At 42.6% G+C, this 21,618-nt stretch overlaps 1 protein-coding gene across 6 annotated transcripts; it reads left to right on the forward strand.

Annotated features, from left to right (window-relative positions):
* Window positions 1–5,857: 5,857 nt before the first annotated feature.
* On the forward strand, window positions 5,858–16,518 carry nat16l (N-acetyltransferase 16, like). Of its 6 annotated transcripts, none has more exons than XM_021577692.3 (6): window positions 5,858–5,941; window positions 6,283–6,430; window positions 10,622–10,946; window positions 11,104–11,213; window positions 11,377–11,500; window positions 15,514–16,518. In XM_021577692.3, the coding sequence occupies exons 3-6, from the start codon at window positions 10,758–10,760 to the stop codon at window positions 16,093–16,095; spliced, it is 1,005 nt and encodes a 334-aa protein (XP_021433367.2). In that variant the 5' UTR covers window positions 5,858–5,941; window positions 6,283–6,430; window positions 10,622–10,757; the 3' UTR covers window positions 16,096–16,518. The 6 variants fall into 6 exon arrangements, with proteins under 6 accessions (XP_021433367.2, XP_021433366.2, XP_021433368.2 ...); XM_021577691.3 differs by having other exon boundaries at window positions 10,734–10,946; XM_021577693.3 differs by having other exon boundaries at window positions 10,749–10,946.
* Window positions 16,519–21,618: the final 5,100 nt, after the last annotated feature.

Here is a 21,618-nt window from a genome sequence, read left to right on the forward strand (position 1 = left end):
CAAATCAAAAACTGAAAAATTGGGCGTGCAAAATTATTCAGCCGCTTTACTTTCAGTGCAGCAAACTCTCTCCGGAAGTTCAGTGAGGATCTCTGAATGATCCAATGTTGACCTAAATGACTAATGATGATAAATACAATCCACCTGTGTGTAATCAAGTCTCCGTATAAATGCACCTGCACTGTGATAGTCTCAGAGGTCCGTTAAAAGCGCAGAGAGCATCATGAAGAACAAGGAACACACCAGGCAGGTCCGAGATACTGTTGTGAAGAAGTTTAAAGCCGGATTTGGATACAAAAAGATTTCCCAAGCTTTAAACATCCCAAGGAGCACTGTGCAAGCGATAATATTGAAATGGAAGGAGTATCAGACCACTGCAAATCTACCAAGACCTGGCCGTCCCTCTAAACTTTCAGCTCATACAAGGAGAAGACTGATCAGAGATGCAGCCAAGAGGCCCATGATCACTCTAGATGAACTGCAGAGATCTACAGCTGAGGTGGGAGACTCTGTCCATAGGACAACAATCAGTCGTATATTGCACAAATCTGGCCTTTATGGAAGAGTGGCAAGAAGAAAGCCATTTCTTAAAGATATCCATAAAAAGTGTTGTTTAAAGTTTGCCACAAGCCACCTGGGAGACACACCAAACATGTGGAAGAAGGTGCTCTGGTCAGATGAAACCAAAATTGAACTTTTTGGCAACAATGCAAAACGTTATGTTTGGCGTAAAAGCAACACAGCTGAACACACCATCCCCACTGTCAAACATGGTGGTGGCAGCATCATGGCTTGTGCCTGCTTTTCTTCAGCAGGGACAGGGAAGATGGTTAAAATTGATGGGAAGATGGATGGAGCCAAATACAGGACCATTCTGGAAGAAAACCTGATGGAGTCTGCAAAAGACCTGAGACTGGGACGGAGATTTGTCTTCCAACAAGACAATGATCCAAAACATAAAGCAAAATCTACAATGGAATGGTTCAAAAATAAACATATCCAGGTGTTAGAATGGCCAAGTCAAAGTCCAGACCTGAATCCAATCGAGAATCTGTGGAAAGAACTGAAAACTGCTGTTCACAAATGCTCTCCATCCAACCTCACTGAGCTCGAGCTGTTTTGCAAGGAGGAATGGGAAAAAATGTCAGTCTCTCGATGTGCAAAACTGATAGAGACATACCCCAAGCGACTTACAGCTGTAATTGCAGCAAAAGGTGGCGCTACAAAGTATTAACTTAAGGGGGCTGAATAATTTTGCACGCCCAATTTTTCAGTTTTTGATTTGTTAAAAAAGTTTGAAATATCCAATAAATGTCGTTCCACTTCATGATTGTGTCCCACTTGTTGTTGATTCTTCACAAAAAAATACAGTTTTATATCTTTATGTTTGAAGCCTGAAATGTGGCAAAAGGTCGCAAAGTTCAAGGGGGCCGAATACTTTCGCAAGGCACTGTATCTATCTATCTCTCTCTCTCTCTCTCTCTCTCTCTATATATATATATATTTCGGACTATGGTGCAGTACAACTGTTTTACAAAGCATTGCAACCACCTTTAAAAAATGTATTGTTAATTTTATGTATTTGATTTTTATACCAGAATTTCTTTTGAAAGTTTACACAAATACTGGTATGTATTGTGTAGGATGTATTTGAAGAAATACACTTTTAATAAAATACAAATGAATGTTTCTCCGGAATTACTCAATAGAGTCTCCAAAACAGAATGCTGGCGACTCCTTACTCCACCCACCCCATTCACTGCAATACAATACACTATACACGGCAGGGGTATTCAACTCCTACCCTATGAGGTCCGGAGTCTGCTGGTTTTCTGTGCTACCTGATAAATAATTGCGCACAGGTCTAAATCAGTCCCTGATTATTGGGGAACAATGAACAAAAGCTGGCTTCCAGGTCCAGAGTTGAGTTTGAGGGGTATATGGGATATTTATTGGGTTGTAGTGAAATACATGTACAACCTGTTTAATTTAAACTGGTGTGTGAAATACTCAGTCAGATCTCCACTAACCAAATATGGTTTGTTTTTGAGGGGGACTGTGTCACACAGCCTGCTGCTGGCTTTTTGCTCTGTCCCCTCTATTGCCCCCACTGGAATAGAGCCACACAGTGGAGGTGTCATAATACCCATAAAACCACCTTTCACATTTCCCTTAGGGGATTTTAGAAACACATCAAATAAGGGCTGTATATTCATGAAGGCTTTACCCTGGCAGGACATTTTGAAAACCACGGAAATCTCTCTCGGACAAAGTGACTTTTATCAATATCTATTCTACCTGTCTGAGCTAAAGTGGGGTTGAAAATACTACGTAGGGTCTTTACTAACCAAATATGGTTAGTTTTGGATGGGGACCGTGTCGTACATATCCTTCAACACAGCTGTAAATGACCTGGTACTATCCATGGTCCTGAAATCAATACCCACTCAACAACAACAAAATAATCACAAAAGCTAAATGTTTTTTTTATCAAAATGAAAATAAATTTTATTTACCTGTTAATAAATGTAATGAATATTAACCAGGCTATTAGGACACAGTATCATTTTTTGTACTTTTTACCCCGTGATATCCAATTGGTAGTTACAGTCTTGTCTCATTGCTGCAACTCCCCTATGGACTTGGGAGAGGCGAAGGACGAGAAGCCGCACTGCTTCTTGACACACTACTTGCACCAATGTGTCAGAGGAAACAACGTCCAGCTGGCGACCGAAGTCAGCTTGCAGGCGCCCGGCCCGCCACAATGAGTCGCTAGAGCACGATGGGACAAGGAAATCCTGTCTGGGCCAATTGTACGCCGCCTCATGGGTCTTCCGGTCATGGCCGGCTGTGACACAGCCTGGGATCGAACCCGGGACTGTAGTGACACCTCAAGCACTGCGATGCAGTGCCTTAGACCGCTGCGTCACTCAGGAGGCCCTAAGACAGGACTTCTAATAAGGTCAAGTAACAATAATTTGCATTTTCTCGCAAATTACAATTTGTAGAGATGGGCTATGACCCATGAATCAGTCCAACACCCTAATCAAAGAGGCATATCTTTGGATTAACTGCGACCAACGTGGGTTTAAGAAAATCGTTGGAAGGCTCTGCATAATTGTAGTGTTAGAAACCTGTAGCGACATGATTTTAGGAGGATACTGCATCAAAAATGTTTTATTTGCCAGGCCAAGCGATTAAATTGATGCATATTTTGGCTCATGTTAAGGCTGGCCTTGAGCTGATCTAAATGTGTAAAGGTGCAGCCATCAGCATCACCTTTAGGTTAATCTAGGTCGTTAAAGGGTATACCAATGCTCACACTGTGTCCTTTGATGCAGTTGGCTTCTCGAACAGTCAACTGCTAAGAATCTGTATTTGGCACCTCCATCAGGGCAAGGACAAGAGTGCTTGAAATTCTAGTATGGAAAGGCTTTTTATTTCACACTGGAAGCAAACAGGGTAAGCAAAAAAAAGTGTTAAGGTGTATTGTCTTTCCAACCGATATTCAACACAGCATCAGTACATTAATGTATGTTTTGGAATTAATATAACATACAGGACTAAATGCATATGTCTACAGTGCATTCGGAAATTTTCAGACCCCTTCACTTTTTCCACATTTGTTACCTTACAGCCTTATTCTAAAACTGTCTGGGGCACTCAAATTCAGAAAAATTCAGAGACTTGCCCCGAAGCCACTCCTGCGTTGTCTTAACTGTGTGCTTACTGTAGGGTCCTGTAGGAAAGTGAACCTGAGCGCTCTGTAGAAGGTTTTCATCAAGGATCTCTCTGTACTTTGCTCTGTTCATCTTTCCCTCGATCCTGACTAGTCTCCCAGTCCCTGCTGCTGAAAAACATACTGCCACCACCATGCTTCACCGTAGGGATGGTGTCAGGTTTCCTCCAGATGTGATGCTTGGCATTCAGGCTAAAGAGTTTCATCTTGGATTCATCAGGCCAGAGAATCTTGTTTCTCATGGTCGGAGAGTCCTTTAGGTGTCTTTTGGCAAACTCCAAGCGGGCTGTCATGTGCCTTTTACTGAGGAGTGGTTCCGTCTGGCCACTCTACCATAAAGGCCTGATTGGTGGAGTGCTGTAGAGATGGGTGTCCATCTGCAAGGTTTTCCCATCTCCACAGAGGAGCTCTGCAGCTCTGTCAGAGTGACCATCGGGTTCTTGGTCAACTCCCTGACCAAGGCCCTTCTCTCCCAATGGCTCAGTTTGGCCTGGCGGCCAGCTCTAGGAGGAGTCTTCCAATATGTAAAATATCTTCCATGTAACAATGATGGAGACCACGGTGTTCTTGGGGACCTTCAATGCTGCAGGAATGTTTTGGTACCATTCCCCAGATCTGTGCCTCGACACAATCCTGTCTCTGAGCTCTACGGAAAATTCAATCGACCTAATGGCTTGGTTTTTGCTCTGACATGCACTGTCAGCCGTGGGACCTTGTATAGACAGGTGTGTGCCTTTCCAAATCATGTCCAATCAATTAAATTTGACCACAGTTGGAGACAAATCAAGTTGTAGAAACATCTCAAGGATGATCAATGGAAACAGGATACACCTGAGCTCAATTTCGAGTCTCATAGCAAAGGGTCTGAACACTTATGTAAGTAAAGTATTTCTGTTGTTTAAAAAAAAAACTGTTTTTAATTTGTCATTATGGGACATTGTGTGTAGATTGATGAGGGATTTGTTTTATTTAATAAATGTTAGAATAACCAGACACATTGCTTGCACAAGCGTTGCAACATAAATGTAGAAATACATGTTATTCAATTATTGACCCCACACTGCTCATGCGCGCCAAAGAGCGTCTGTGTTGCCAATGGCTAAAATAGAAGTCTTCAACAGTAGCAACCAGTAAAGATCTCCTTCCATGGCTCAGTGGTTTCGTGCCAAACTTTTGCATATTTGGGCTGTATACTATGTGTTTTGGAATCACACCAGTGGCAGGCCTCTTTGATCATTTGAACACTCAATCTTTATTTTTGACCACCTGCAGCTTTTCCCTTGGCTCTTCTGGCTGACCCCTATGGCTTGTAGAGGCCCTTGGCTCTTCTGACTGGACCCTCTGGCGGGTAGAGGCCCTTGGCTCTTCTGACTGGACCCTCTGGCGGGTAGAGGCCCTTGGCTCTTCATTATCAACAATGGAGGGGAGTGGGGGAGGTTGTGGATGGGGGGGGTGGTGAGGGGTAGGTCATCATCACTGATAACGTTATTCCCGTCAAGATCTGTTTGCATAAGTGCAGCATATGCATTCAACAGCCTGGCTGGCAAATGGCCTGTCCATAGTCCATATCTGACCCATCGCTATCACAATCCCTCAGGACAGCATCTTTCTCATTTTGAGGGATAACTGCAATGTTGCATGCCTTGTCTGGGCAGTCACCTAAATCCAACATATCCAGAACTGGACTCAAATGGAAACTAAAAGAAAGAACAGAGTAGAAAGTTAGGTAAAACAAGAACTATGTATGTGTATAACTATGTCTATACCTAGATACACTGTGTTATCCCGCCGGTCACTATTGTTGCCGTCAACATGTTTACACATTCTATGACCACACTGAACAAAGTTGAGTAATTGAAAATGCATATATCAAAACTAGACACCTTAAAGATGATGTGTACCAAAAATCGTTGTCCTAACTTTATTTTAACACACTTTACTTTTAACATATTTTCCACCCCACATTAGCTGAGACATAAATTACTAATTGCCTTTTATTGTTGGGACAATAAAAGTGGCCATTGATGAAAATTAAGCATCATTTGAATGATTCAACGATATTGCAATGTTCTGAAATGAGGGCTTTTATTTTGAAAGTTTCTCATTACGATATAAATATGACGTTGTTTTTGTGCTGCTGGCAGAATACTAGTAAAATCACGGAACTAACGGATTTCCAGGCGACTCAAAGCAAGTCACGGGGTATGAAACGTTGTTCAGTCTCTGTATATAGATTCCTTACACATGAAGTTAATATTTCTTTATCATATTACTTTTCGGGATAAAGTTGCAATGAGAAAATGTCTGCTATTGTGATAATGTTCAGTGTTTGCAAGTCTAGCCCTATGTTTAACAACTTCTTAATGGAAAAGTAATTGTAACATTGCAACAACAAAGTTGTATGTTTTGTTGGGGTGCATTGAAAACGGATCCCTGTATTGCCAAAAATTGATTGGTTTTCGTTATTGGCTGACAGCCTGCGTGTGTTGTCCTGTGTTGAATGTCTAACTACACCTGCTGCCTGTCTGTCTGTCTGATTACAGCCTACAGTAAATTACAGCCTACAGTGATTTTACAATGTAACAGCTAGGACACGGAATTGTTTTAGAACCGACGTGGGACACTGACCCGTGTTGGGGAAGCTACTCTGAAAATACTGTTTACCAAGCAATTACTTCACACTGGAAGAAGGTAAGCTACTCTAAATCTACCTTTAAGAATAATACTGTTAACTTAAGTTACTTTGAAAAAGTAGTTCACTACATCGTGTAATATAGCCTATTAACTATTAAACACACAAACAATGATTCAAGTGAGAAATAGGCCAGTCTGAAGCTGAAAAAGAAAGGAACGATTGCCTAATTCAGATTAGGATAGAAAACACTCTAAAGTTTCCAAAACTGTCAACATATTGTTTGTGAGTGTAACAGAACTGATATTGCAGGTGAAAACCTAAGGAAAATCCAACAAGGAAGTGCTGTTTTTCCTGAAAGCTCTCTGTTCCATTGGATGCCTTGCCTCCATTTAAAGGGATATCAACCAGATTCATTTTCCTATGGCTTCCTCAAGGTGTCAAGTCTTTAGACATAGTTTCAGGCTTTTATTTTGAAAAAATGAGCGCGAAAGATCACTTCGTGTCAGTGGATAGCTGGGTGTTCGCAGAGTTTTGCTTGCGCAATAGAGTGGGGCAGCCATTCTCTCCCTCTCCTATTGAAAAAGCTACAGTCCCGGTTGATATATTATTGATTATATATATTTTTTTAAACCTGAGAATTGAATACTGAGGACTGCTTCTTGACACACTACTCGCTTAACCTGGAAGCCAGCCGCACCAATGTGTCGGAGGATACACGTCCAGCTGGCGACCGAAGTCAGCTTGCAGGTGCCCGGTCCGCCACAAAGAATCGCTAGAGCATGATGGGACAAAAAATTCTGTCTGGGCCAATTGTATGCCGCCTCATGGGTCTTCCGGTCATGGCCGGCTGTGACACAGCCTGGGATCGAACCCGGGACTGTAGTGACACCTCAATGCAACATTACCCTAAAAACAGTACTGTAGCAATGAGTTTTGTGCAGTAGGCTATAGGCCCAATACATTATCACTGCATATTGGCTTTGCTTGAATTGCCCTGGCAATGCATTGTTGTTCTAACCATTTTTCTTTGCATTATTCAAATTGGATTAAATAAAAAAATCTCACTCATCATACACACAACACCCATAATGACAAAGTGAAAACATGTTTTTAGACATTTTTGCAAATTTATTGAAAATGAAAAACAGAAACATCTAATTTACATATGTTTTCACACCCCTGAGTTGTTGGAATCACTGTTGGCATCACATGTTGGAATCACTGTTGGCAGGAATTTCAGCTGTGAGTCTTTCTGTGTAAGTTTCTAAGACCTTTGCACACCTGGATTGTACAATATTTGCCCATTATTCTTTTCAACATTTTTCAATCTCTGTCATATTGATTGTTGATCATTGCTCGACAACCATTTTCAAGTCTTGTCATAGTTTTAACTTAAATCTTCACATGCACTGTCTTTTTGGTAAGCAACTCCAGTGTAGATTTGGCCTTGTGTTTTAGGTTATTGTTCTGCTGAAAGGTGAATTCATCTCCCAGTGTCTGGTGGAAAGCAGACTGAACTGAGTTTTCCTGTAGGATTCAGCCTGTGCTTAGCTCTATTCCATTTCATTTTTATCCTGAAAAACTCCCCATCTCTTAACGATAACAAGCATACCCATAACATGATGCAGCCACCACTATGCTTGGACTAGATTATGAATGACTCTTGGCGGAATGCATTGCTTGACTGCCGTGAGGATGATAATTAGCCTGACGACACACAAAATGATTCCGCTGCTCTGTTATTCGCTACATACTTCTCATTGTGGAGAAGAAACTAATGTCCGTGGGCGTTGGCCAGAACAAGGAGTATGTGTAGCCAGGCAAGATAAGCACAGTCGTTCGCAAACTGCTTCCCCAAAACGATTTGTTCTCGAGTACTAGTTTGTTGCGCAGAGGCTGTGTAAGATAAGTTTTGGTTCTACAAAGATGTATCCATAACGTTCAATAATCAATGAATTGCAGTCATTTTTGCACCATGCGATCAATTATAATTTCTAAACATGTATTTTTTAGCTCTGTGCTCTTGATCTATTTTCCTGCGCACATATGACAGAAAGTTGGTGGTCGGAGCACGTCTCTGGAGACAGAGGAGCATGCATTAAAATTTCTTAGTGCTGCAATCCCGTTAACGGTATCGATATGACAACAGCCAGTGAAAGTGCAGGGCACCAAATTCAAAACAACAGAAATCTAATAATTCAAATTCCTCAAACATACATGTATCTTATACCATTTTAAAGGTAATCTTGTTGTTAATCCCACCACAGTGTCTGATTTCAAATAGGCTTTACAGCAAAAGAACCACAAACGATTGTTAGATCACCACCAACTCACAGAAAAACATAGCCATTTTTCCAGCTAAAGAGAGGAGTCACAAAAAGCACAAATAGAGAGAAAATGAATCACTAACCTTTGATGATCTTCATCAGATGACACTCATAGGACTTCATGTTACACAATACATGAATGTTTTGTTTGATAAAGTTCATATTTATATTTAAAAAATCTCATTTTACATTGGTGCGTTACGTTCACTAGTTCCAAAAACATCTGGTGATATTGCAGAGAGCCACATAATTTTACAGAAATACTCGATGTCGATGAAAATACAATTGTTAGACATGGAAATATAGGTATACCTAACTGCTGTGTCAGATTTCAAAAACACTTTATGGAAAAAGCCTACCATGCAATAATCTGAGTACGGTGCTCAGAGCCCAAACAAGCCATAAAGATATCCGCCATGTTGTGGAGTTATCATTAGTCAGAAATAGCATTATAAATATTCACATACATTTGATGATCTTCATCAGAATGCACTCCCAGGAATCCTAGTTCCACAATAAATGTTTGATTGGTTCTATAATGTCCATTATTTATGTCCATGTAGCTACTTTTGTTAGGGTGTTTAGTACACAAATCCAAACGCTCGAGCAGGTCCAGCCGAACGTCGAACGAAAACTTACATTACAGGTCGTAGAAACATTTCAAACTAAGTATAGAATCAATCTTTAGGATGTTTTTATCACAAATCTTCAATAACGTTCCAACCGGAGAATTCCATTGTCTGTAGAAAAGCCAGACCACTGACTCAGAGTTCTCATCCGGCCCCACATCACAGTAGAAGCCTCATTCAAGTTTCTAAAGACGGTTGACATCTAGTGGAAGCCTTAGGAAGTGCAACATAACCAATTTCCCACTGTGTATTCAATAGGGGCTGGGTTGAAAATCGACCAACCTCAATTTCCCACTTCCTGTTTGGATTTCTTCTCAGATTTTTGCCTGCAATATGAGTTCTGTTATACTCACAGACATCATTCAAACAGTTTTAAACACGGAGTGTTTTCTATGTGTTTTCTATTGAGTGTTTTCTATCCAATACTAATAATAATATGCATATATTAGCAACTGGAACTGAGGAGCAGGCCATTTACTCTGGGCACCTCTGGGCACCTTTCATCCAAGCTACTCAGTACTGCCCCTGCAGCCATAAGAAGTTAATCCTGCTGAAGGACTCATTGCGGCCAGCACTAGCAGGTCAAAATAACAACTAAAATGAACGAGTCACTAGCAGGTCAAAAGCGTTGTTAAAAAATAATGAATCATTTGCGAACTTCACACCTCTTCCGTCTTCCAGCTGATGGCAAAACTCAAGTGGAACCACATTATTTCTGCTTCGTGCACAAATTAATGTTGTCACTCCGATGAAGAGTGAAATATTCCTCGATATTGAAAAAGACCCCTGCCACTAATAATAACAACGCAAGCCTATCGATACACTTTCCTACTCATTCATTACAGCTGCAGTGCTGGCTGTAGCGCAAGTGGAAGTAGGAAGAGGTTGCATTTTGTTGCTCATAAGTGTTGAATAAAAAGTGTTGACAGTGCTGAGTAGGAAGTAAAACATGAACTCGCTCACAAAAACAGCAGCTCTTTGCTCTATTCCTTGAAAGTCTCTCTCTAGTCATGGTTTTGAAATCTCACAATATCAACTTTGCTGTACCTTTCTTTTACACCTGCTACGTTACTGCAGACACGGTAATCTGAGCCATCCGATTGACCAGCAGTAGGCCTGTAGTGCACTTGAGTTGCTTTCTGGACCCTCCGGGGGGAAAAATGGGAACACTTGGCCTGTTGATTCGGCTGCACCTACCGCCAGCACCCCCTAAAAACAACAACATAAAAAAAACTGCAAAAATAAATAAAACCAAATGCAAGGCCTCATGTTTTTTTTGTTTTTTTTACAGAAATGTTTGCCGATTGACTAGGAATGTCTTGGAGATCAACCAGTCGATCGCGATTGACCAGTTAGTGACCACTGATATGTAGCCAGTAATTCTTTACTCCATTGTTTGTAAGCAACAACTTTTACAGACAGAAACCATGGCAGGTAGCTGTGTTGGGGAGAGCGACGGCCTGACATTCTGGGTGGCTGAACAAAAGGACTACGATGACGTCATGTCCATTTCTGTTCAAATCTATGGAGGGAATGACTACCTGCCTCATCGATATGCCGATTGGATGACTGAGCCTGACAGAGTGGTTATACTGGGACGCAGAGATGGCAAATTGGTCCGTGTAGTGCTCTCTCTCTCTCTACTTCCATCCAGCCCTATTTCTTCCTTCTGTATCTCTCCATCCCTCCCTCTCTCCCTTTCTACCATCCATCCCTCCCTCTGCCTCCTCCATCCATCCCTAAATCCATCGTCATCCCTCCCCTCTCCCCCAGGTGGCACTGGTGTCTGGTCTAATCGTTGACGAGGGGTGTACAGTGGTGGTGGAGGGGTTGAGGGTGTGTCCCAGCGAGAGGGGTCGCGGCGTGGCTGGGGTTATCCAGAGGTTCGGATCTTTTTTTATGATTTATTTGTTTATAGATTTGTTTTTTGACACACAACAAAAAAGAACAGCAACAAACAACATAGTAAACACCAAATAACGTCACTTACACAGCTCAAGTCCATCGTAAATTAAAGACAAATGTACAGAATGTATACATATACAGATTTGCTGACCAGTACATCCAGCAGCTGTACCCCAGCGTCAGGACCAAGAGACAAACCAAGATTGACGAGCCTTCAGCTGGGCCCACACAGACATTATCCAAATTCACAGAGCTAGGGAGACGGGTGAGTTATAATTCATACTATACTAATATATACTATACTACTGTATACTTTACTATACTACTGTAAAATTTACTTTACTGTACAAACCTTCAACTTTTTTAATGAGTGGTGTAGAAAACTGTTTTGAAGGGTATTGTTTACCGTAACCCTCAACCACAACCCAAACCCACAACCCAACCCAGGGACCCAACCCAATACACCCCAAGACCTCTGCGGTGGTGACTATGGAGAAAGGGGTAAAGGTGGAGAAAGTTGTGATGACTGGACAAAACAAGGGAAAACCAATCCTGACCGTTTCCCTTCTGAACCCTCCCCAATACTAACCTCTCCACCTACCTTCTACCCACCCCATTCAGTCTGTTTCCCAGAGCCCATTGTGAGACTCTCCCGCTTACCTTCACCAAGACAATCCACCACAACATCCCCAGCCTGAGATAAACCTGACACGGAACCCAAACCGGATGAGCGCGTGCGCCATTGTGCATACATTTATTTTGTCCCCCTACACCAAACACGATCACAACACGCAGGTTAAAATATTTTTTTAAACTCTGAACCAATGACATTAATTTGGGGACAGGTCGAAAAGCATGAATCATTTATGGCAATTTAGCTAGTTAGCTTGCACTTGCTAGCTAATTTGTCCTGGGATATAAACATTATTTTACCTGAAATGTACAAGGTCCTCTACTCCGACAATTAATCCACACATAAAATGGACAACCGAATAGTTTCTAGTCGTCTCTCCTCCGTCTAGGCTTTTCATCTTTTGAACTTATATGGTGATTGGCATCTACACTTTCATAGTATTACCACGACGACCGGCAACTCAGTTCATCTTTCAATCACCGACATGGGTATAACAAATGAGGAGATGGCCCTGCTTCTATAAACCAATGAGGAGATGGGAGAGGCAGGACTTGCAGCGCGATCTGTGTCAGAAATAGAAAGGACTTCTATTTTAGCCCTTGGCAACGCAGACGCTCGTTAACGTTTGGGTGCAATAATTGAATAACATAGATTTATACATTTATTTAGCAAATGTATTTTGGTGTAGTCAGGGTATAAGACTTACTCATAAGTGTTTATATCATGTTTTTCTTGAGCAGAAGGTAGTTTCACAATTTCTAACATGATATGCGTAGCCTGTAGGTACCCAACACTCCTTGTGTAAAAGTGCATACACTCATGTTACGGCAAATTGTCCGTTATAGTTATTTTATTTTTACATCGGAGGATCAGAAAACTTTACATTATGTTTCAAGTTATGTTATGAGTCCTTCAGTTTAATGGTGTTTATAAAAGGTTTTTACATGTAATTTGCGCTATTGGCGCCATTTTCTCTTTCTGACAAAGGTTAGGAATAAGTCCCTTAGCACTCAAAATCCTGATTGGTCGTTTATCCAGTAACACGTGCAGATCATAAGATGTTCTGCTGACTTGCCAATGGCATCTGTTTTCTATCTCCTGACCTCCTCAGGGCCATTCAGAGTCGTAAAGGGAGATCCGTTTATTGGCCTTGTGATAGGTTGAAAGGGGGCACTGTCAATAACAGAACTGTTGTTAACAGAACTTTTGGGCCCTCGTTACACAAGGGTTACACAAGGGTTACACAAGGGTTACACAAGGGTTACATAGTTTAATAAAACAACAAAAATACTTCAATTCAGCCACAGAACAGATTGCTTGATTTCCTCCCCAACCCAGTGGTCACCAACCTTTTTTGAGTCGAGATCAAATCGAGTCAAGATTTTTAAAAACATGACTTAAACATTTTTAACATTAACCTAGTAAAAACAGTTCTGTAGAAATGAGGTTTGTGCAGTACGCCTAATACATTGGCTATATGCCAATATTGTTATTATCAGACCATATTATATTTCAAAACTTGAGTTTTGATAACAAAATAGATCAGTTTGTGTAACACTTGCGAGGCACAGCTGGGCAATTTTACTGGACTGGTGAAACCTGCATCTGATGGTCATGTTGCTTTCAAGATAACTGGGAACTTGGTTAGAGTTTACGAGTTGTATAACCGTTCAAAACTATTTTTCCCAGTCTAATCCAGTTCCCAGTTGTCTTGAATGCACTGAAGTCAGAAGTCAAAGATTTCAGACTTCAGAGTTCCCAGTTTTTCTTTTTAACACGGCGTTAGTATCAGCGGAGGGAGGGAGAGAGCAGCAGAGGGGTCCACCTCTCACGGTCTCTACTCTCTCCTTCCTTTCCTCCGGTGAGACTGACCAGAGAGAGCGAGGACAGTCTTCCACCTGATGGTGAAACTCGAGTCGCACACGACGGGCTGCTGATAATAATCAAAACGCAGGGTGATCGATACACTTGGCTACTCGTTCACTGCAGCTGCAACGCAAGTGGACGTAGAAAGAAGCGCGTTTTATGTTTTGTAGTAGTGTTGAACAAAAACTTACCTCCCCATGTTCCCCCACCCTCTCCAGACCAGACTGATTTACCGCCCCATGTTCCCCCACCCTCTCCAGACTGAATTTCCATATACACATGCAGACCGAGGAAGTTGCAAGAGGCCCGTGCAACCCAAGTTTTGATATCATCACAAACAGAAACCACCTTAAACCTAATCCTATAGCTTCATGTCCACATACTGGTTCAACCCTAACTTAATGTCCCCATCCTGGTTCAACCCTAACCCCAGCCTCAACCCTAACCCTATCTTCATGTCCACATACTGGTTCAACCCTAATGTTAGCAATTTATGTTATTCTTGAATAACACAAACTCCAAAGCAAATCAGGGGGAGACAAATGGGTTTATTCAGTGAGGACAAATCAAGGTGTTATGCTGGGAGTTAGATGTTCAGATGTTCAGTCTCCCCTGTCCTCAGATTTTCCTCACCGAACAAAGGAACAAGATGCCATTTATAACCCCCATCCTAGCCTGGGGTTGACCAATCAGAAGTCCTTGCAGGACAACTGAGCCAATAACCAAATAACAAGTTTCCTGCCCCCGGCTCAATGCACAGAACGTAGCTTTGAGTTCAAGACTGACATCCCACAGATCCTAATCAGATGTTGAACTGAAAACCAACTCCTTTTGATCGTTAACTCTAGTCCTCTGCGTTGTGTATTTATCTTGAAAATATTCTTATACTAACATTAACCACAAATTATTTTTAGAATTTTTACTTCTGTGTCAAAGCCTTTTGAAAGGCAAATGTGCAGACAGTCTGTCTGCATGTCCTCTTTCTTCCTAGAAACCATCCCAAATGTCAGTATCTCATACCTGGAAACACAGTGGTTAAAAGTCTGTCTCAGCGTGTGGCTGTGTGGTGCTCTATACAACTGCCTTTCAAAGAACACCTGACTAAAGGAAGAAACAGCATGTGTCTTTGTCCTAAATGGCACCCTATCCCCTATATAATGCACTACTTTTGACCAAGGCCCATAGCGCTCTAGTGCACTACAGCGCGAATAGGGGGCCATTTGGGATGCAAGCCTGTGTCATGGGTACTGGTGTAGTGAATACAATATGAAACAGTGCTGTGTACTAATGGAAACACTTAGACTGGTTTATGGCAGCAGTAGTCCCATTGAGGACTGCGGACCGCATGGAGACAAGTTATATCTAATTGAACTGAGTCAAAGAGTGCGTCCCAAATGGAACCTGTTCCATATAGTGCTGTACTTTTGACCTCAGCCCTATGGGCCAATAAAGTTGAATGGATGATTTATTCATTGAGTTTCTGGGGGAGCTTGTTAGGGATAGGCTGTGCTTGTATTGCTAAGAGACTTGCGCGCACACAAACTATTGCTGCACCTTTCACAAGGGGACAAACACCACAATGGACTCGTAACTAAGGTCTCAAACCACCCCTCTTTTTCTTCTTTTTACATCTACCTCCGCTTCATCCCCCTCATCTATACGTTTGCTGTCACTGTTTCACCCACTCGTTTTCTCTCTCTTAATTTCTCTCTCCCACTCCCTCATTATCTCCACCCCATCCCCTGTCAATCTCTCTCCGTCTCTCTCTCTCTCTCTAGGCTGGACTCTCAATCATCGGGGATGCCGACAGTTTCGAGGGTTTCATCTCACACCTGAGGAACAAACTACATTCCACCACAGGAAGTGAGCCAGGTGTGTCCGTCCCTCAAATGTTTCTGATAGAGGATGAGCAACACCTGAAGAACATCCTCCTTGATCCTGAACTCCCCTCCAGGGTTGAACTTCCTGGTGGTGCCATTATCCAAGACTGGCAGGTCTTACAACCAATCGAAGGCAACCTTGAGATCTTAGCAAGGCGAAACCTCACCTGGTTGGCCGACAAGCCGGAAAGACCTGCCTTCCTCAGCTTTTACACTCCACCTTATCCAATCCCGTACAAGGGAGGATCGCTGAGATTCAATATCGATATGTTTGGAACTGATCTAGTTTCAGCAAAGAGGGCACTTGCTGGCCATTTCGAGAAAGTGAGGGAGAGGAGGGAGGTGAAGGGGAGGGTGATGGTTCATGTGTATATGAATAAGTCGCTATGGGAGGGGATGAGGGAGTTCTGTGAGGGATACACAGGGGTAACGAGGTGTAGAGAGTATTGGGAACAACTGTTTCTGGAGAGAGGGATGTGAGGAGATGGGGAGAGCAAAAGAGAGGCCAGTGAGAGTGCGCAAATTAGACTTAGAGAAGGGTTTTCCACATTACCTTGCTTTTATTATTTGAATCAGCTGTGTAGTGCTAGGGAAAAAACTAAACACACCCCCCTGGGGGAGGGTTAGCCATGTAATCAATATACATTATATATCATACAGTATCTAACATACTTTTTATATTGATTTGATTGATTGGAACAAAGCCAGCACTTTAGAAGTTAATGATTTTTTTTTTTAAACGATTGTGGTGATGCAAGAATTTATAATGGGACATTACAGGAATAAATGTTTTCTTATTAAATCATTATACATTTTTGTAAAGACAAGTCTATCAAATCACTGATTCATCATGACTATGAAATGCAAATCAGTATCAATAAGAATAAATGAATAGAATGTCGCTGATCATTCTCTCTCTCTCATTACTGTATCCATTTATAACTGAAGCAGGTGGAGCTAAAAAGGGGGGGAAATTACAGAGCTAATTGTCTGCATCATTTCCAATCCTGTGTGTGTGTGTGCGCTGCATGGAAAACATGAATAAAAGCACCATGAATCCCGGTTGCTGTCTAATTGATACAGTATGTCTGTTATTCAGTACTTTAGGTGAAAGGTGATTCAGATCGTTGAACTCAATGAACTGAATGAAGACTGACACTGTCGTGCCACTGTACAGTAGCTCTCACAAAACATGGTTACTGACTCACTCCATTTCACAGAGAAAAGAGCTGGGTATTGGGGCTCCAGTAAACTCAATGACCTTTCTCTGTAAGACGAATGAATACATGCTTCCTGACTCTTCATTATCTTATAGTACAATTGTATCCAGTGGCTTTAGTTTATGATACATCATCAGCCAGTAACTGTAGCATATCAATATGTGTGAAATCATAATTGACGTCATACCAGACCAGACAAGTGTTTTGCTACACCACAAGCGTTTTGCGACACTCGCAATAACGTTTGATTTGATTTGAGATGTACTGTACAGTACCTGTATATCTTAATGGCAGTTGATATCTGAAAGTTATCAATGATACAGGCTGGTGTAAAGTGAAGTATATATCGTAGTTAAAAGGAAGGTCCTTGGTTGGAGGACAGAGCTTTCAGCTTTTAGGTGTCTTGTCTGTTCAATCACACTCCATTCCCTCCGTCTCAACCAGGGAAAAACGTGTGTGTATGTGTGTGTGTTGAGTGCTTGTTCCTGAATACTAAAACATTTTACATCTGTACTTACCTAATTAGAATGACTAATTGGATCCCAAAGAGAATTAAAGAACATTACTATCCAAAACAGCTCTGTGAGTAACATAGCTTTCCTACATTTAGTTGCATTGTTGTTCAATTAGGCGCCACCAAAGTACTGTAGCTCTCAACGGGCTGTGTGGTGTTTTCAAGTGGTTTTATTTGGAACAAAATAAAGTACTGGCAGGGGCAACGTAAACAGTAGCCACGGATAAAACAGTATATAAGGAAAGGAGGAACACTAATATTAGATTTACCTATTCAATTATACCTGGTGTATTGTAAAAGCCTTGCTAAGGCAATATAGGAAATGAGAAAGCTTTACAATTTCTAATACATTATCTACAGAATAAGCTTGGTGTGTCCGATCCTCTACCTGCACGTCTTTACTTATGACTATCGCTATCAAACTCTCACAGACAATACTGATACGGTTCCACACAGGCAGCCCAATTCTGATCTTTTTTTCATTCGTTCAGCTCTGAAAAAGATCTGATTTGAAAAGATCTGATGTGATTGGTCAAAAGACTAATTAAATGGACAAAAGGTCAGAATTGGGCTGCCTGTGTAAACACAGCAATAGATTCCATCCTCACATCCTCGATCACTGTCTGGTTCAAGGGCAAACTGCAAAGGATTGTCCGGTCTGCTGAGAGGGTTATCAGCTGCCAACTGCCCTCCGTTAAGGTCCTGCACGACTCTAGGGAAAGGTCAATGTGCAGGAAAGATCCTTGCTGTTCCATTCTACCCTGGTCTCCCCCTCTTCCAATGACTCCCCTTTGGCAAAATTGTTTAGGTCAATAACGACTAAACCCCCAGCTCTTTTGTTGTTGCTGACGTTGAGGGAGAGGGAGAGAGTACAAGAGGGGACTGAGGACGCACCATTGTGGGGCCCCCGTGTTGAGAATCAGTGTGAGGAGGTAACGTTGCCAGCCTTTACCGCCTGGGGGCAGCCCATCAGGAAGTCCAAGACCTAAGTTCAGTCTCAGGGCCGTGAGCTTTGCAGTGAGCTTCAAGGACACTGTTATTGAAGGCCGAGCTGTAGTCGATGAACAGCATCCTCATATATGCATTCCTTTTGTCCAGGTAGGTGAGGGCAGTGTGCAGAGTGGATCTGTCAGCGTGGTGGGCGAATTGGAGAGATGGAAGGAGGTGATATTGCCTTTTTTATTTTATTTATTGAATATTCGAAACATGCAATATACTTGCGGTGAAGCCGCTCAACAATTACATCATACCAGTCATCCAACAGACTCTCATTCAGAGCGACACACAGAAGCATCCAGGGTCAATGCCCTGCTCAAGGGCACGTTGACCGATCTACCATCAGGCCAAAAAAGATGAACCCGAACCCTCCAAGATCCCCCCACAGTTCCCCAATAGCTGTCCCTCAACCATTCGAGACCCCTCCCACAACCCCCACCCAAGAAGAAAAATAAAAAAGACAATTAATTCCATTCCCCACCCCCAAGAATCCCCCAATGCACCAACAACCAAAATAATGAACTAAAGAGAAAAAAGGAAAAGACAGAAGAAAACAACAACGCAAGAAAATATAATAAAACAAAATAATACATTTAAAACAAAGGACACCAAGGACAGCTAAAATCATAACAGCAATGCCAGCTGAATAGGTTTGTGTGCATGTCTGGCACTATTACATGTATGTGTGTGTTCCTGTATGCGTTTATTTTAAAGAGAGTGTGTGTATATGCATGTGTACAAACACCTGCACGGCGTCAGCCTCAGGCAAACCGGCATTAGTTGTAAAAACACTGCCCCTCAGTGTCATTCAAATGTACTTTTTATTATGTTTAATTTTTACTTTAAATTGTTTTTATTTTTATCTTTGACCATCGTTCTATCTCCCACACAGCAACTCCACTACCACTTGTCTCCAATTCCGCCTACCAAGGGGATATGGTCTTTGATTAGCCCCTCGAAGCACTTCATGATGACGGAGGTGAGTGCTGCGGGACGCTTGTCAGTTCAGTTATTTCCACTTCTTGGGCACAGGGATGACAGTGGACACCTTGAAGCAGGTGAGGACAGCGGCCTGAGCTAGAGATGTTGCCTGGTTCGGCAGCCCTGCGAGGGTTGACACGTTTGAACGACTTACATAAGTACACAGCCCTCGTTTTCCCTTCAGGGGCTCTCGGGCAGCTCAGAGTCGTCGTTGTCCCTCGAAGCGTGAGGAGAAAGTGTTAAGCTCGTCCGCGCCGTGGCTGACTTTCTTTTTGCAATCCGTGTCTGAACCGCTGAATTGCTCCTCTACTTTGTTCCTGTACTGGTGTTTCGCCATCTTTATCGATCCGCGTACATCGTAATTGTACTGTTTAACCACACTATTTGTCCCCGGTCACCTTGCCATGTTTGTAAGTAGCATCTCTCCTTCAGTTTCCCGACAAGGCTGCCATCAATCCATGGTTTTTGATTGGGGTTTTGAAAGACACTATCAGTATCACATCATTTATTCTGATTGGTCGGACCAACGGTGTACAGACCTGAACCCCCCGGGGACTTCCCTCTTGAGTCTTTGTTTGTTAGATGGGGATCAGCAAATTGTCATCCTGGTCCTTAACTGAAAGGAGGATGGGAGACGGCCTTATACCCCTTGTCTAAAAGGCGCTGCGGCAGTGGTCAAGCGTAGAATTTCCACGAGTAGGAAACCTGCATTGCTTAACAGGGGCTCGGAGCGAGGCGGCATCTTATGTATGATATACACACACATATTTATTGTCTGTCTGTGTATTCTGTTTATTGCGGCAGCACCATTTCACAGAGTCAAATGATTGTACATTCAGATGTATTTGGCGAATTTAGGTGATCCTGACTAATTTTCTTCCCTCCCCCCATCTGTTTTTATGAATGGACTGCAGTCCCCACCTCTAGTGGGCAGCAGAGTCAGTCAATAAAGCTGTCAGGGTGGTATTGGTGTGTGTGTGTGTGCGTGTGCGTGTGTGCGTGTGTGTGCATGTGTGTGTGTGCATGCGCATGTGTGTGTGTGCGTGTGTGTGTGTCCTCTAGTGGGCAGCAGAGAGTCAGACAGTAATTTGTCAGGGCGGTATTGGTGTGGTGGTGTTGCAGTGTAGTGAGTCATAGAAATAATAGCTGGTGGGGAGAGATAATTTAAGCTGCCAGAATGGATGGATGGAGGTAGGGTGGATGGGACGAAGGGGGCGTAGGAGTCGAGGGGGGAAGGTAGGCGAGGGGGGAGTAATGAGAGGGTAAGGGTTTTCAACGGTAAAGTGAGCCAGAAAGTAAGATGGGGTGGGGGGTGGAGGTGAGGAAGGTAGGGAGGTATAGTGGAGTAATGAAAGAGAAAGGGAATAGTTTAAGATGGAGAGTGAGAGTGAAAGTAAGATGGGGTAGGGGGGAGGTATAGTGGAGTAATGAAAGAGAAAGGGAATAGTTTAAGATGGAGAGTGAGAGTGAAAGTAAGATGGGGTAGGGGGGGAGGTATAGTGGAGTAATGAAAGAGAAAGGGAATAGTTTAAGATGGAGAGTGAAAGTAAGTGAGCAGAAGCAGGTTCTTCAGATTCATTCTTCTCACCTTTCAGAGGGTTGATGGTGCAGCGTGTGCATGTAAAGGGGTAGCGGGAGGTGGGCTGATTTGTTTTCATTCTCTCTCTCTCTCTCTCTCGCTCTCTCTCTCTCTCTCAACTCTTCATCTCTTCCTTTCTTTCGCTGTCTCCCCCTCTCTCTCGCTATCTCTCACTCTCTTTTATTCTCAATTCTTCAACTCTTTCTCTCCATCTCCCTTTCTTTCTCTTCATCAACTCTCTGTCCTCTCTCCAATCTTCATTTATTCTCCCCTTATTCTCTCTGCTATAATTTTACATTGGTTTCCCACTTGACCCGGCAGTTTGAGAATGACGCATCCCTTAGATGGAGAGAGAAAGTGAGAGAGGAGAGAGAGAGAGAGAGAGAGACAGGTCCTCAGCTAATCATGATACTTAGGATGGCGATGAACGTAATGACACACTTCCGTTGCTGCTCACACACTAACACACACACACATCACTCTCTGTGGCAAATTATCATCAATTTGGACGGCGAGGAAGCTCAAACACGCCTACTTTCACTCTCATATGATCTTCTCCTTATCTATCTTCTCTCACACACACACACACACACACCCACACACACACACACACACACACACACACACACACACACACACACACACACACACACACACACACACACACACACATTATCTTCTAGCTCCCATCCTCTCTCTGTGTCAACTCGCCC

This window comes from Oncorhynchus mykiss, chromosome 21 (assembly GCF_057628025.1).
Source record: "Oncorhynchus mykiss isolate SJ-2025 chromosome 21, ASM5762802v1, whole genome shotgun sequence".
In the NCBI taxonomy this organism is placed as follows: Eukaryota; Metazoa; Chordata; class Actinopteri; order Salmoniformes; family Salmonidae; genus Oncorhynchus; species Oncorhynchus mykiss.